Source organism: Ambystoma mexicanum, chromosome 7p (genome assembly GCF_040938575.1).
Source record: "Ambystoma mexicanum isolate Mex_15411 chromosome 7p, UKY_AmexF1_1, whole genome shotgun sequence".
Taxonomy (NCBI): domain Eukaryota; kingdom Metazoa; phylum Chordata; class Amphibia; order Caudata; family Ambystomatidae; genus Ambystoma; species Ambystoma mexicanum.
Window position 1 is genome coordinate 452,146,668 of NC_090939.1, and position 17,364 is coordinate 452,164,031.

The 17,364-nt window shown below is 48.9% G+C and overlaps 1 protein-coding gene across 1 annotated transcript in view; it reads right to left on the bottom strand.

Annotated features, from left to right (window-relative positions):
* Positions 1-387: 387 nt before the first annotated feature.
* Positions 388-17,364, bottom strand: part of MPC2 (mitochondrial pyruvate carrier 2) — a 157,273-nt gene continuing 140,296 nt past the window's right edge. The window contains exon 5 of the mRNA XM_069636470.1: positions 388-626. Within this exon, the coding sequence (XP_069492571.1) occupies positions 569-626 (58 nt within the window). The 3' untranslated portion in view covers positions 388-568. The remainder of the gene's footprint in view (positions 627-17,364) is intronic.

Here is a 17,364-nt window from a genome sequence, read left to right on the forward strand (position 1 = left end):
TGTGAAAGCAAGCGCTCTACTTGCTGTGCCATCTGAAGGCCCCAACTCATTATCCTACTTGGTGCTGTAGATTAGATGCATGATTTTTGTGGGGTCTAAAGGGAATGCCCACCAAGACAATTAAGAATCAGAATTAAACCCAATTTTGCGATGTGAAAAAATTAGAGGGGCAAAAACTGCACTTGGGTGACCACAAGAGAACCTTGACAATATTTCAACCTAGGTTAGGTTTCATTACGTAGCATCACAGCAATCAAAATGCGGGCTCCTAAGGTTCTTAGATTCATTTCAGCAATCCAGAGACACAAGAAAACGAGACAAGGCGTTTCTTTATAAAAACATAAAACACAAATCTGACCTGTATTATACTGATCATGGCAACAAAAGTGTAAAAGAAAAGTTTATTTTTTCCTTATATGACCTATATGTATAGAAACTTCAGCTTTACTGGCGGACATGATTAGTAAAAGAAATTCCTTTCTTTCTCCGTAACATCCAAAGCGATTGAACCAGTTAGTACAACTAGTTATCCAGTCCTCGCAAAAAATCTTCCATCAATTACGACAGGTTATGCCTCTTCTTTTGGGGGTGGTGCAATGCCCTTGGCTTTCAGTTCCTGGTTGTACCTGGAAAAGAAAACAAATCAAAATGTAAATGTAAACAAACATTCTGATATCAAGAGAGTAGGATCATTAAAACATTGCCTTTAAAAAATTGTAATGGCAGCATAACTCAAAATTAGTTAAGCTAAGAATGGAAATAACCTATCATGTGAAATCCTTAAGAGTGCCATGCATTTCAAAAATGTTATGCAACTTCAATCTAAGCTCCAATAATAAAGATAACTCGATTAAACAGAGTACCAGAAACAACAATTGCAAAATCTATTATCCACACATTTATTTAACAATCAATATCCATATGTGAACAAGTGCGGAAACCTTGGAAATCAGCACTTGGTGGCCGCCGCTTGAGCAGGTATTTCCTAGGGCTGTTGGCCAGTCTGTCACATTGGTTATGAGGAATCTTACCCAATTCCTCTATGCTATGCTTGGGTCCTGTGCTCTTAAAGGGACTGTTGCTAGCACAGTGCTTCGTGCAAGGGGCAGAAGGGTTGAAACTAGGGTTCCCGGGCTCTTGGTATTCATTCAGTGGTTGGCTGATTTTGTTTGAGTCAAGGTGTCCCTTTGATGTTTATTGAAGGGCCAGTGATGATGGCACGGTCTCTGCGAGTGTCCCCTGCCTTATTGTGGGGACTAATTGAGGGTGATAAGGGAATAGGCCCCATACCACCATCAGGCTCATTCGCTAGCTTGGGGTGCTACACCTTTGTACCACCTAGAAGTCACCTTGGTCAACCATCTATAAGGCGCTCAAAATCACACTGGGGAGTTAGTCACATAGGATTGCCGTACCCGGATAGTGTGATTGTGGTCTTGAGCTTTCTCCGATTTGTAGAGCATCTGTCAGTGGATTGTTAAGCGGTCCAAAACAGAAAATGGCTTTATAATCCGATGTATAGTCATGAGCATCAATTTATTTTTGGAGGCACACGTGGCATGATGTGTTTCCAAAACATCAGTATGGGGAAGGCAAATGCAGTTTATGATCTTTATTTAGGATGGTGCCTTCCAACATCCACCATGAAGAGCTACCAAATTATTTATTATTCATCTGTCCACTTTAATTGAGCGTACAATATCAGGGTTGCATTTACTTTTTTTAATGCGTTTAATTTGTTATTAATGTAGTTATTGTACAGTCTCACGACTACAGATCCTGGTCATGGATCAAATAATGTGGTTACAATATCCAAGATTGAAGATAGACCTTAAATGATTCACAACCACGACTTTAGACATTTCAGTCATTGTTGTACAGTGATTTCAAGTATTTCAATTCACTTGTAAACAAAGTTAAATAAGGCAGCCTCATAGCATCTTGCCCATGGGCATACAGGCAGGCACTCGGCTGACAGAATACATAATGATCAGCAATTAGCCACACAAACATATGCTGTATGTGCAGTTGACAGATGTAATGAAGGCCGCGTGCAGAAGTGAGGTGGGAGGTTACATTCTAAGCCATTTTCAACCACCCAGATTTCAATGACCAGAACAGCGCCAACTATTTCCAAATCCCAGTGTTCCTTGCATCATGTAACAAATTGTATCTGCAAGATTTTAAGATGGTTCCCCTGGATAGTACTTTCGGTTCTTGTCCCCAATTGGAACAGGTGCAGTTCAAAACGTAGAAAATTGGGTCAAATTTGTTGTCCTCTTGGCAAACTGCAATACGTTCTGTGGGCTTGAATTCTGTAATGGTCGTTTTCCCTTGGATGTCACTTACCTGCCCTTGGTCACTCCCAATTTTTATATGCAAATGGGAAGATTTGACTAAGTCACCACACTGTCCTAAAGCAACCCTATGCTACACAGTTTAAACCATGCCAAAAGCAACAGTATGGTGCAAACTATGTTCTTATCTGAGACGATTTCCATGTAATAAGGCTTGCATTTTATGCATGCGCTTCAAGTTGCATGCGCTTCAAGTTAAATCAATCACACTCATGAAAGAGTCGGTCATTGGGGACCAAAGGGTTCTGCAAAATTTACGCCACAGTGTAGATTTTCAACATGAAAGAAACTTTGAAACATCTAGCAATAGCGTGTGCTCACTTTAAAACGACCACATTGCTTTCCCTAGGGAAATATATTAAAGATGAATCAGGCTTTTCAATGAATTTACTGTGGATAAGAATGATGTGGGGGGAAAATACATCACTGCTTTTAGCACCAACTCGTCTTTTGAAGATAATCAATGATTAACTATTGAAAAAGATATTGTTCTCTAGCACCTTTATATGAGCTGTATTTTTAGATCCTTGCAGGTTTTAAGCAATTGTGTTGTATACATTATTTGTGTTGCTTAATATTTTAAATTCTTCAATTAAGATTTCAGAAAGTGGAGATTATGAAAAGTTGGTGTCAGCCCAATTATGATCGCACAAAGTGTAATCTGCTAAAAGTTGGCTGTCGGACAATTTCTGAAACCATGTTAAATCAGCTCTCCTGGCATGCAAACACCTTATTATAGAACTTGGCTTGTGATTCCGATTTTGCACATTTGCTTTTGGAGGGGAGTCTGATATTTGAATTTGCACAATTGTGGTGTAGTTTTTAATCAAGAAATGTGACATTAATTCTATTGAGATTACGTATGTAAAAAACATCAGTAACCCAAAATCACGCTATATATCTGGGGGGAGGAGGGAGTTTATTTCTTCGAAAAAAAAAAAAAAAAAAAAAAAAAGGGAATGTGGAATTGAAAAAGGATGCCACAGTACAGGAGCTTCCCCACCATGCACCTATAAAGCATAAGACAGCCTCTTAATTAAACCCATAATCTTAGTGAGGATAAAAGAAATGGCGTAAGAAATGTGGATCCGACCGGCCACTTTAGTAACATTTCCTCGACAGGCTGCTTTTGCAAAACAGCCGCCTGGCTGGAAACAGCACATGAGCTTACCATGCATACCACATGGTGGGGACCTGGAAGTGGCAGCCAACGGAGTTCAAGGTAAGGAGTGGGGGTTAGTGGAGGACCGTTTACTGCCAAAATATGGTGCTTCTCAGTCCATAATAAATTCCTCACAATAATTATATTATGCGCCTGTCATGAGAGACTAAGAAGCAAACACTACATGGATCACTTGTGGGGTTCAACAGCTTTTATTGTCTTCGGGTGGCCGGATGGAGGGGCTGCCATAGAAGGAACAAAGGGCATACAACGTAAGAGGATAGCCTACTCAGCTGCACTATATGAAATGTGAGCGTGAGAGGAACAAAGAATCCATTAATATGTGGACAGTTCGATAGCGCCCCCAAGACCTGGGCTCTACCATTCTGGGTGATGTTTCCAATCTTTTCCCCAAGACTTGCCTTCATCACTGACCTCAGTGTTCAGAGTAAAAGAGGTTGGATGAACTCTTAAAGGCATAATGAGGGAGGTGCCTAAAACTCAAAAGGAAAACCCTATGGCTAATAGTGTCAGGAAGGAACAAGTTACTTACCTGTAACTGTTCTCCAGCATGGGTCTGGCATGGATTCACATGCTCATGAATATTCCGTCGTCAGGCTGGGAATCCTCGGTACAGAAAGAAAAAAAAAAAAAAAAAGAAAAAAAATCAGTATCAGTTTAGTTTCCGATCTGTCTTTCCTAGTAGTAACCAATCACTGATCTCTGGGTCATACTGCCCACAGCCAATGACTGCCCTCTCCCTAAGCCCCGCCTCCGGCAGCCATCCTCAGATTTGTTAGCACATAAAGTGGCAGTATGACCAAGTGAAGAGCTGCAGAGTGGTAGACGGGAGGGTTCGCATGTGAATCCATGCCAGACCCATGCTGGAGAAGATCAAGTTACTTCTTACCTGGTAACGTTCTTTTGACGGGATGTTCCTCCGACGTATTCCTTATCTTTGATATGTTTCCAGCTTGCTGGCCTTGGACATTTTTCCTGTAGAGGGCGCTGCGCGTCGACGTCCGCCGAGTCAATGTCCCTCGACGGCCACCGTATCGGCGCCAACGTCACCATGCCCATAAATAGCCACGTGCTGCGTTCGTTGCTCAGTTCCGTTTTGTAGCATAAGAAAAGACATGCCTGAATTGGTTAGTAACCTTGAAGGAGCAAAAGCTACAACCACAAGGGAAGTTATCACTGCGGGGATGGATGGGAGGGGCGATAAGGAATACGTCGGAGGAACATCCCGTCGAAAGAACGTTACCAGGTAAGAAGTAACTTGTTCTTCGAAGGGATTGTGTCCTCCAACGTATTCCTCATCTTTGATAGACTCCCATAGCAGTGGTATGTAATTGGAGAAGGGAGTTCTAGTTTTATGTATCCCTTTAGGGATGGACCGAATGTAATACGGCCTTGCCAAATCTGGTCTCTTGAGCAGCGGAGGAGTCCAGATTGTAAAATTTTGTGAATTTATGTCCGGACGACCATGTGGCAGCCGCACATATGTCCCGGACCGGTACCCCTCTGTGTAGCCTTTCCTGCTCTTTCCCCGGATGGGGAGGAGGGTGGAATGAAGGCAAGGTAATTTTCTGAGTAATATGGAATTCAGAAACCACCTTTGGGAGGAAATTAGGCTTCACCTGTAGGACAACCTTGTCCTTGTGGAAGATTGTATGTGGGGGTTTACAGGAGAGAGCTTGTAGCTCACTCACCCTCCTAGCAGATGTTAGTGCTACCAGTAGGACAGTTTTAAGCGTGAGAAATCTCAATGGCAAGAGTGAAGAGGTTCGAATGGAGTGCCCATTAAGAAGTTTAAGCCTAAATTTAAGTCCCATAATTGAACCTGGAATGGTTGGAGGGTAAACATTAGTTAGACCATTGAGAAATTGCACCACTAGAGGAATTTTGAAATACGATGGTTCATCCGCAGTGCGCTTGAAGATAGAAAGCGCTGCGAGATAGCCTTTTACAGTGCCAACTTGAAGGCCTGAGTTTGCCAAGTAGAGTAGAAACGATAACACCGTTGGTGTACCACATGAAAAAGGGTCGATATTCTCTTCCCTACACCAGCTGCAAAACTTGTTCCAACGGCAGCGGTGTAAAGACTTTGTTGCTGGTCTTCTGGCCGAAAGCAACACCTCCATGACATCAGGGAGATCCCAATCCTTGTACCTCAACCTTTCAGAAGCCAAGGTTGAGGGTTCTGGTGTATGGATGGAGAACCTGACCTCCCTTCTGCGAGAGAAGATTCTCTGAGTGGAAGACGGATTGGAGGGCAGATGGACATATCTAGAAGGTCCGGGTACCACGTTCTCCTGGCCCAATCCGGGGCAATTAGGATCATGGTTTTCCGGAATCTTCTCAACCTCCTGATCATTTGAGGAATAACAGGGACTGGTGGGAACGCGTAAAGGAGTGGAAACTCCCAGTCCACTACAAACGCATCTCCTAGAGCTCCTCTCGGGGGAAATTCCCTTGAACAGAACAGATCGCACTTCCTGTTGGTGCTTGTGGCGAACAGATCCACCTGAGGGGTTCCCCAAAGGGCAAAGATCTCTTGAAGGACTTCCTGAGCTAGCTCCCACTCGTGGGAGACTGCTCTGCCTGCTCAGAGCGTCCGCTGTCAAATTCTTCTCTCCGGCTAGGTGGACTGCCGATCGAGAGATTCCTTTCCGAATTGCCCAAAACAAGAGCTGCATTGCCTCTCTGCACAGTGGCAGTGATCCTACGCCGCCTCTTTTGTTGAGGTAGTGCATGGCCACCGTGTTGTCTGTCATTATCAGGACATTTCTCCCCTGTACTGATGGCAGGAAAGCTTTCAGCACTAGTCTGATCGCTCTCAGCTCTAATAGCTCGATATGTACTCTGGACTCCGATGGAGACCAACGACCGCTGATGGTCAAGTCGTTGGCATGGGCTCCCCACCCTGTGAGCGAGGCGTCTTATCTACGGCCATGGTTGCCAAAACAGTTCTCCTTTCAAGATGTTCTCTGGATAGGCCCAGCATTGAAGGTAGTGGGCTACCTTGTCCGGAATCCGGAGGAGGTCTGTCATTCTCCCTGAGAATTGTGACCACTGACTTCTCAGTGCCCACTGAAGAGATCTCATTCTCAGGCAAGCCTCTGGCACAAGGAAGATGCAGGATGCCATGAGGCCTAGCAACCTCAAAAAGTCAAAGGCTGGGAGACGCTGGGCATTTTGAAACTTGGTGACCATCTGTAGAATATCTTGAGCCCTCACCTCAGGTGGCGAGGCTTTTCCCAGGGAAGTGTCCAGGACTGCTCCAATGAACTGGAGTCTCTGAGATGGTATCATCTGTGACTTCTTTAAATTGAGGGAGAAGCCCAGTCTGTGAAGGAAGAGGCAGACATAATCTAGCTGGGTCTGGGCCTGTTCCGAAGATACAGCCCTGATCAGCCAATCGTCCAGGTAGGGATAGACGTGGATCCCTTCCCTCCTTAGACTCGCCGCCACTACCGACATCAGCTTGGTGAAGACCCTCGGGCGGAGGTCAGCCCAAATGGCAGAACTCGAAATTGATAATGAGAGTTGCCAATTGCGAAACCTCAGGTATTTCCTGTGGTTGAGATGGATTGGCACATGGAAATAAGCATCCTGAAGGTCCAGAGATACCAGCTAGTCCTGGAGCTGGAGGGCCTGAAGGATCTGAGAGAGAGTTACCATCTTGAACTTGTCTTTCCTGAGTAACTTGTTCAATTCTCGTAAGTCCAGGATGGGTGTCATTTCTCTGTCCTTCTTTGGTATGAGAAAGTAGGGTGGGGGGGGGGGGGGGGGGGGGACTACCAGCCCTTGTTCCTGTCCGCTACAGGTACCGGTTCTATGGCACCTTTCTTTAGCAGGTCCATAATTTCCTGCAAGAGGAGCGGATCTGGAACTTTTAGGGAGCTGTTCCCCGGTGGATGACGGAGGGATGTGTAGAAAGGGTAGGCAGTAACCTTGGCCAACTGTCTCCAACGCCCAAGCATCTTTGAGCTGGCTGTCCTCTGCCTTTCCCGAATGCAGAATAGCGAAAGGACTTTCCCCTCCGAGGTTCCTGAGGTGCGAAAAGGAGTTTGGCGGATAGCAGCTCCTAAGGATTTTGCTGCTGCTTTAGAAGTCTAACTTTTCCAGACTGTCATCAGCCTTTTTCCTGAATAATGAAGAGCCGTCAAAGGGCATATTCAAAAGTCTGGCCTGTACATCAGGGGCAAAGCCCGACTTTCGCAACCACGCATGCCTGCGGATTGTTGTACTTGCCGCCATGGCCCTGCTGATACGGTCAGCGGAATCGATGCCCGTTTGAAGTGATTCGCACATGGCATCTTTGCCATCTTTAATGATGTTAAGGAAGGCTTCTTTTTCTCTCCTTCGGGTATGCAGTCAGCTGCTGATGAAGCACACTCCCATAGTGTGCGATTGAACCTGGCAAGCGTACAGGTGGCATTGATGGACTTCAACGCCATAATACAGCCAGAGAAGACCTTCTTTGCCATCGAGTCGTACCTCTCGTCATCCCTATCCTGTGGGACAGTAGGGTAAGCTCTCCTAATGCTGGATGAAGTTGCCTCTTGAACCACCAGGCTCTCTGGGGTCGGGCGTTTTGACAGGTATTCAGGGTCAGCAGCCGCTACCCTATACTTTGCCGACAATCTTTTATTGACTGCTGGGATAACTTCGGGAGTTTCCCAATTGGATGCAATTTTTCTTTGTAGGGCTGCAAGGAAGGGGACCACCGGGTCCTCCTGTGGGTCTTTGTCCAATATAGCTGTTAGATCATCCTGTTGGAAAACAGGTGAAGGCGCAGACCAACCCATAAACTCAATTATTCTTGCCATCAGGGTTCTATATGGTGTTTCGGCATGTTCCCCTGGGTCTGGCTTTACAAATTCCACTTCTGAGGAAGTGTCCAGTCCACTTGCCTCATGAAGTGACTCCTGTAGTTCCTTCAGCCTTCTTTCTTCAGAGGTGAAATCCTCTGCAGTAGGCAGTGTGGTTCTTTGTAAACCAAATGTTTCCTGGTCAGAGTCTTCACCTTCTTCATTAATTGAAGAAAGGCCAGGGTATTCTGATCTCTGAAATGGAGTAAAGCCCATCCTAGGGCCGAATGAACTAAACTTGTCGTTATTGGACGAGAAAATGTCGATGTCGTCGCCGATGTAACCGCTTCGAAGGCATCGAAAAAACTGGAAGGGGTCTCGAAGAATGCAATCCTACTCGAGGGCATCGACGACGGTCTTGGGGTCGTGCCGGAGGCCCTTGAAGTCACTGTTGGCTGTGGAGCCTTGGTCCTCTTTCATCAGCGTCGGCGATGGTGTCGAGTCGATCGACCGATGCGTCGAGGAACCCTTCGACAACGGCATCGAAGGAATCTTCGACGACGAAGACGGTGCCTTCTTACCCGGTGGTTCATGGCGCTCTCGGGTGGAATGTTTCGCCGGGTGCTGCGACTCGCGGCGTTTGACTTTTGGGGTTTTTCACCCAGGGTATCACCCTCAGCTGTCTTCGAGGGGGTCGAGGCCGCGTTCTCGAAGACGCTTAACATTTTCTTTCTGAATTCCTCCCACTCAACTTGAGAACTGTTTGGTGGGACAGGAAACTCTTTCTGGGGACACAGAAGACGAGGAATGGGACCTTCGACGTCTCTTTGAGTGTCTAGATCGACGAATGGTGGGAGCTGCTTCGAGATCTAGAATGGGAGTGTTTGACGGCGAGGAGACGAATGCCTCGACTCAGCCGACGAAACCTTCGAGGAGGATTTGGCTGACTTACCTCTCTCGAGTTTCCCCTTTCGCTCCTTCAGGGCTTTCGCCGTCAAGGACATGCAGTCCTCACACTCCGAACAATGGTGCTCGGACCCCAAGCACCATAAACAGACCCTGTGTGGATCCGTTATTAACTTTTTTTAACCGCAGACTCGACTTCTTGAAGCCGGATTGCGGCGTCGTCGGATCTGATGAAGAAGCCATCGAGAACAAGGAGGAATATGCGAGTCGAAATAGATAGTAACCTGACTGAACTGAGCAATGACGTTCGAGGCCCCACGAAGTGCGGAAAAACAGAACTGAGCAACGGACGCAGCGCGTGGCTATTTATGGGCATGGTGACGGCGGCGCCGATACGGTGGCCGTCGAGGGACATCGACTCGGCGGACGTCAACGCTCAGCGCCCTCTACAGAAAAAAATTCCGAGGCCAGCAAGCTGGAAACGTATTATCAAAGATAAGGAATACATCGGAGGACACAATCCCTTCGAACAACAGTTACAGGTAAGTAACTTGTTCCTTCTCGAGCATGGGCTCTGGCATGGATTCACATGCTCATGAATATAAGATTACATAGCAGTACACACATGCAACCACGTGACGGAGGTGGCAAAAGGCTCAACATTAAGTAATACATAAACTCAACATTAAGCAACTCTTACCTCCTCACCAGGCCCTTCAGGCGAACAGGTTGCGCAGCACTGCTTGGCCGACCCAGGACTCCACCCTGGAATCCCGGTCGACGGAGTAGAATTTCATGAAGGTGTGCGTCGACCTCCACGTAGCAGCCCTGCAGATGTCCAGCAGGGGCACACCAGACAAGAACACCGTGGTAGCAGCGATAGTTCTGGTCGAATGGGCTTTCGGACGGCCAGGCAGCGGTCGGTTTGCCAACCGGTAACAGTGCATGATACAGCCGGAGAGCCATCTGGAAATGGAAGCCTTCGAGAGAGCCTTCCCTTGATTCACAGGCCCAAAGTGGAGATGGACTCCCACACGCTGACGAACTTCGCCAGCTGGCCTCCCACTGGGGTGCTTCGGTGGGACCCCTCCCCCACCCCCCCCCCCCCCGACGTCACGGTCGGTTCAGTCCTGTTTCGAGGCTGCCTTGCCGCCTTGACCTCCCTGGCGACGATGGTGGGAACCTCCAGACTTGCCCTGTCCTCTATAGGCCTCCTGAGATGAGGAATGGGCCGCTTGACGGTAGGTAGAGGAGCCGCTGCCGGAACCTTTGGAGGCCCCTTGCTTGCCTCCGGTGTTCCGAAAGGACGGCTGCCGTTGCTGGAGAACTCCCAGGGCCCGGGCTGTCTCCGTGTCCGTTTTGATGGCTTGCAGGGACTGTCTACCCAAACAGGTTGTTCCGTCGAAGGGCATGTCCAACACTTTGGCTTGTACATCCTGGCGGAAATCAGTTGCCTTAAGCCATCCGCGCCGTCTGAGGCAAACACCGTTGCCCAACTGGCAGAAACCCGTGTCCGGGATGTCCATCGCCACTGTTACGGCGTGTCCGATGCCACCTCGCCTTCTTGCAATATTTCCAGGGCTTCTGCCCTCTTGTCGTCCGGAAGTCCAACAAGTGAGCAATTTTATACCAAAGTTCGCCGTCGTAACGGGCAACAATAGCCAGGGTGTTGGCCGCCTTAATAGTCGTCGCCGCCGAGAGGACTCGTCGTCCCATCGAGCTTCTTTCCCTCGCCGTCCGGTGGTGACGTCGATGCCCCCCGCCTTCTACCTGGCCGCCGCCGACACGACTGAATCCGGGGTTGGCTGTGCTCTAAGGCATAGAGGGGCTGCGTCGGGGACCCAGTACTTATCGTATCGGTACCTTTTTGCCAGCGTCGTGGATGGGTTCTTGAGGAGGGAGAGCCCCTCGTCCCAAATGTCATCCAGTAGAGGTACCGCGAGGACCGTCTCCTCTTGGTCTCTTGACGTTGATAGAGGAACCCCTCCTTTTCTTCAGGGCATAGCTGGAAAAGCTCGGATGCCCTGGAGATCATCACATGGAAGGATCCAATCTCTGAGCGGGGAAGCCTGGGGATGGGGGGCGACAGGAGGTCCACCCCTGTCGTCGCCGCCCTCGTCGTCCGTGCCTGTCGTGGCCATGTCTGTGCCCGTGTCATCCCCACGGACCGTGGATGGGGAGGAGGGTGGGGCAGGCCTCGAGGGCTGGAAGGGTGTAGGAGGATGTGTTCTCCTCTTGGGTGGAGGACTTCCAGACTGGCCTGCCCCTGGCTCCTCCGTCAGGCCTGCCTCCGGCTCCTCCGTCGGGGGTAAAGGCAATCTAGTCCTTATTTCAGAGCATAAGGATTGAAGTGCCATCAAAATGGCCGCCGAGTTGTCCTGCGGCACTGACTGCGACGGTTGGTCTGGGGTCCCGTCGGCGCCGCTGTTGCTTTCGTCGCCCCCCTCGTCGGGATGCCTCTCGACGGGCTGGTCCTCCATGCCCACGTCGTGGCTCTCAGGGACTTTGACAAGTTCCTCCTCGGAGGCTGTGTGAATCCACGACGGCCACTGCCCCCCCCCCTTCTTTCTCTGCCGGGGGTTCTTTCAATGGGCTTGAAAGATGCCTCCCTCCGAGGTGGCAGGGAGACTCCGGGCCCCAAGGCCGCTACCACAGGTGTAACCTCCGCAGGCTGCGCCAGGGCTTCCGCGACCCTCGCTAGAGGCCTTGGCTGGGTGAATCAAGGCCTTCGTCACCGACTGCGTGCTTGTGGCCTTCACCTTGGGGGGAGGGCTCCTCGCCCCCCCCCCCTCCATCAGCCGAAATCTTCGAGATCGACCGGGCCTCTCGAGAAGCTTGGCCGGGTTCTCGGATTTCCTCTTACCTGAGCCAGAGCGTTGGCTCGTGGTTGATGGTGCCGGGGAGGATAAGCCCTGCCTGGCAGCCGAGGAGCCCGACCGTTCGGCGCTCCCGGTGCCCGCAGACTCGCTGTGCTTAGCCTTCTGTTGGGCCCCCGTCGCCGGGGCACCCTCACAGGACTTAGAAGACCGCTCGGATTTCCTTTTTCTTCTCACCCGACGGGCTCTTTCCCTCCAGCCAGTTGGCGAGACGAAGATGGCAGTCCCTCATGGTCCGTTCGGACATGTTCCCGCAAAACGCACAGTCCTCCTCCAGGTGCGTTTTGTCCTTGTGAAGACAGTAAAGGCATAAGGAATGCTCGTCTTCCTTGAACACGAGCTGCAGCTGGCATCCGGGGCAAGCCCTGAACAGCTTCCCGGGCGTCGAGCTCCCTTTCTCCTGTGCCATGTCCGGGGTAGGCCTCAAACTTCTGGAATCCTCCAAAAGCGTTGTTCGACGAAATCTTCACCCTTGAGGGGCGTAGAAACTTCCAAAACGGGTCCCGGTTGATCGGATGTAAAAATGGTGGAGCTTGAGGTTCAATTTAACCAAAAAATGAGAAATTCTCTTTGAAAGCGCGAAAACGCAGCAAAAGCTCGAGAGCTATAGCACGAGGACTCCCCAACACTTGAACGTGCAGTAAAAATCTGAGGATGGCTGCCGGAGGCGGGGCTTAGGGAGAGGGCAGTCATTGGCTGTGGGCAGTATGATCCAGAGATCAGTGATTGGTTACTACTAGGAAAGACAGATCGGAAACAAAACTGATTCTTTCTGTACCGAGGTTTCCCAGCCTGACGGGGAATATTCATGAGCATGTGAATCCAAGCCAGACCCCATGTTGGAGAAGGGGGGGGGGGGGGAATACCAGATGCAATTACATGTGTTGATACAGAGAGGACCTAGTGTCCATGTTAAAGGTCTTAGTGCGGTTAAGAGCCAAGCATTCACTCACTCTGTAAATCATGCTAGTAAAATGAAGGAAGCTGGCAATGTCCCAGTACTCTTTTCATGGCATGTTTGTTGCACCAGGGGTAGCTAGAGTTTTACTTGCTCTGGGGTCATCAACTGGAGATTTACTTGGCTATTGGGATGGCCAAAACAACAGTATTCCATCTCGGCCCTGCCTGGATGCTTTTTAGAGTGAGGTTATTCACACCCACCAGTAAGGGGGTCAGCCTTTTGAGCTGGACCCTACTACATGCTCAGTGTGAATGTTCTTGCTAAAGCTACTGCATCAGTAGGTTAGTACTTTTCCGTCACATGTTTTGGTGGGCCCTGAATTCCCTGCTGGGAAGGAGATAGAAAAGGGTGACTGTCAATCTTTGAAGGTGTGCTCCCTTATTCAGTTTCAATGAAATAATTTAAAAAAAACTATCTTGATATTTATGTAGAATATCTTTGTTGGCTTTGGGACATACATTTCTCCACCTTAATTAGGTGAATATAGAGCTCCTAGGAGGTAAGGTTTAATGCCCACAACATTTACCTGGCCAAAGAACAAGTTACTTCTTACCTTGTAACGTTCTTTCGATGGGATGTTCCTCCGACGTATTCCTTATCTTTGATAGACTCCCATAGCAGTGGTGGGCAATTGGAGGTGGGAGTAAAATGGCATGTTTCCTTTTAGGAATGAACCGATTGTAATACGGCTTTGCCAAACCTAGCCTCTTGACTGGAGGAGGAATCCAGGTTGTAAAATCTTGTGAAGGTATGTGCGGCCGACCATGTGGCAGCCGCACATATGTCTCGAACCGGAACCCCTCTTTGGAGGGCCGAGGAGGCTAATATACCCCTGATTGAATGAGTCCTAAGATTTTGAGTAGGCTCTTTCCCTGACAGTTTGTAACATTCCAGGATGGCCAAAATAATCCATCGGGAAATGGTTTGTTTTGTTATCGGTAGTCCCAACTTGTGCCCCGAGTAACCCACGAACAGTTGGTCTGCTTGCCTAATCCTAGCAAGTCTGCTGATGTAAAAGCTTAAAGCCCGCCTTGGTTCCAGCCTATGTAGCCTTTCTTCCTCTTTCCCCGGATGTGGAGGCAGATAGAATTAAGGTAAAGTAATTTTCTGAGTAATGTGGAATTCAGAAACCAGCTCTGGGAGGAAATTAGGCTTCACCTGTAGGACAACCTTGTCTTTATGAAAAATTGTATGAGGGGGTTTACAAGATAGAGCTTGTAATTCGCTCACCCTTCTAGCAGATGTTAAAGCCACTAATAAGACAGTTTTAAGGGTGAGAAATCTTAGCGAACAAGAGTGGAGTGGTTCGAAAGGAGTACCCATCAGGAAATGTAGGACTAAATTTAAGTCCCATAAAGGAACCTGGAAGGGTTTTGTAGAGTAGACATTAGTTAATCCCTTTAGAAATTGTATTACTAAGGGTAATTTGAAATACGAAGGTTCCTCCGCAGTGCGCTTGAAGATCGATTGTGCTGCGAGATAGCCCTTGATAGTGCCAACTTGAAGGCCTGAATTTGCCAATTAGAGCAGAAAGGATAACACCTACATGAAAAGGGGTCGATATTCTCTTCTCTACACCAGCTGCAAAACTTGTTCCAACGGCAGCGGTATAAAGACTTTGTTGCTGGCCTTCTGGCCGAAAGCAACACTTCCATGGCGTCCTCAGGGAGATCCCAATCCTTGTATCTCAACCTTTCAGAAGCCAGGCATGAAGGTTGAGGGTTCTGATGTCTGGATGGAGAACCTGACCTCCCTTCTGTGAGAAGATTCTCCTTGAGTGGAAGACAGATTGGAGGGCAGATGGACATGTCCAGAAGGTCCGGATACCACGTTCTCCTGGCCCAGTCTGGGGCAATTAGGATCATGGTTCTCTGGAATCTTCTCAACCTCCTGATCATTTGAGGAATGACAGGGACTGGTGGAAACGCGTACAGGAGTGGAAACTCCCAGTCCACTACGAACGCGTCCCCTAGAGCTCCTCTCAGGGGAAAATTCCCTTGAACAAAACAGATCACACTTTTTGTTGGTACTGGTGGCAAACAGATCCACTTGAGGGGTTCACCAAAGGGTGAAGATCTCCTGAAGGACTTCCTGAGCTAGTTCCCACTCATGGGAGACTGCCCTGCCTGCTCAGAGCATCCGCCGTCAAGTTCTTCTCTCCGGCTAGGTGGACTGCCGATAGAAAGATTCCTTTCTGGATTGCCCAAAACCAGAGCTGCATTGCCTCTCTGCACAGTGGTAGTGATCCTACGCCTCTTTTGTTGAGGTGGTGCATGGCCACTGTGTTGTCCATCATTATCAGGACATTTTCCCCCTGTACAGATGGCAGAAAAGCTTTCAGCGCTAGTCTGATAGCTCTAACAGGTTGATATGTAGTCTGAACTCTGATGGAGACCAACGACCGCTGATTGTCAAGTCGTTGGTATGGGCTCCCCAGCCTGTGAGTGAGGCATCTGTGACTACTGTCATCTCCGGCCATGGTTGCCAAAACAGTTCCCCTTCAAGATGTTTTTTGGCAGGCCCACCACTGACGGTCTCGAGCCACCTTGTCCGGAATCTGGAGGTCTGTCATTCTCCCCGAGAATTGTGACCACCGAGTCCTCAGTGCCCACTGAAGAGATCTCATTCTCAGGCGAGCCTCTGGCACAAGGAAGATGCAGGATGCCATGAGGCCTAGCAACTTCAAAAAGTCGAAGGCTGGGAGACGTTGGGCATTTTGAAACTTGGTGACCATCTGCAGAATATCTTGAGCCCTCACCTCTGTTGGCGAGGCTTTTCCCAGGGAAGTGTCCAGGATCGCTCGAATGAACTGGAGTCTCTGATGGTATCATCTGTGACTTCTTTAACTTGAGGGAGAAGCCCAGTTTGTGAAGGAAGTGGCAGACATAATCTAGCTGGATCTGAGCTTGTTCTGAAGATACAGCTCTGATCAGCCAATCGTCCAGGTAGGGGTAGACGTGATCCCTTCCCTCCTTAGACTTGCCGCCACTACCGACATTAGCTTGGTGAAGACCCTCGGGTGGAGGTCAGCCCAAATGGCAGAACTCGAAATTGGTAATGAGAGCCGCCAATTGCGAACCTCAGCTCTGGAGCTGGAGGGCCTGAAGGATCTGAGAGAGAGTTACCATCTTGAACTTTTCCTTCCTGAGGAACTTGTTCAATTCTCGTAAGTCCAAGATAGGTCTCAGTCCTCAGTCTTTCTTCGGTATGAGAATGTAGGGGGGGGGTTGGGGGGAGTACCAGCCCTTGTTCCTCTCCGCTACAGGTACCGGTTCTATGGCACCTTTCTCTAGCAGGTCTACAATTTCCTGCAAGAGGAGCGGGTCTGGAACTTTTAGAGAGCTGTTCCCCGGTGGATGACTGAGGGATGCGTAGAAAAGGCAGGCAGTAACCTTGGGCAACTGTCTCCAATGCGCAAGCATCTGACATAATAGCCTGCCATTCCGTCAGATGTTAAGTTAACCTGCCCCCTACTGGTGTTTTGTGAAGAGAGTCCTCAGAGCGGTTTGGAGGTGGCTGATGCAGATGCTGAGGGTAAAGAGGCACCTGCTGCGGCTTTAGTGCTTTTACCCAGTCCACCTCGGGTGAATTTCTTCTGACCCCTTTGAACCGGCTGTCCTCTGCCCTTTCCGAATGCGGAATAGAAGCGAAAGGACTTACCTCTCCAAGAGGTAAGTGAGGGGCGATATGGTGTCTGACGGATTGCAGCTCCTAAAGATTTTGCTGCTGCCTTTGATGTTTGCAGTTTTTCTAAACTGTCGTCCGCCTTCTTACCAAACAAAGAAGAGCCGTCAAAGGGCATATTCAAGAGTCTGCTTTGCACATCTGGAGCAAAACCAGACTTTCGAAACCAAGCAAATCTCATGTTTGTTGTACTTGCCGCCATGGCCCTGCTGATACTGTCAGCAGAATCGATGCCAGTCTGAAGGGATTCGCACATTGCGTCCTTACCATCCTTAATGATGTTGAGAAACGCTTCCCTTTCTTCTCCCTCCGGGAGGCAGTCAGCTGCTGATGAAGCACACTCCCAAAGTGTGTGGCTGAACCTTGCGAGCGTACAAGTAGCATTGATGGATTTCAATGCCATGCTACATGCGGAAAATACTTTTTTGGCCATAGAATCATATCTCTTATCATCCCTGTCCTGTGGAACAGTAGGGTAAGCCGATTTACTACCTGTTGAAGTAGCTGCTTGAACAACCAGACTCTCCGGAGTTGGGTGTTTGGATAAATATTCAGGGTCAGCAGAATGTGCCAAGGACGCAAGACCCAATGGGTTTCCAAG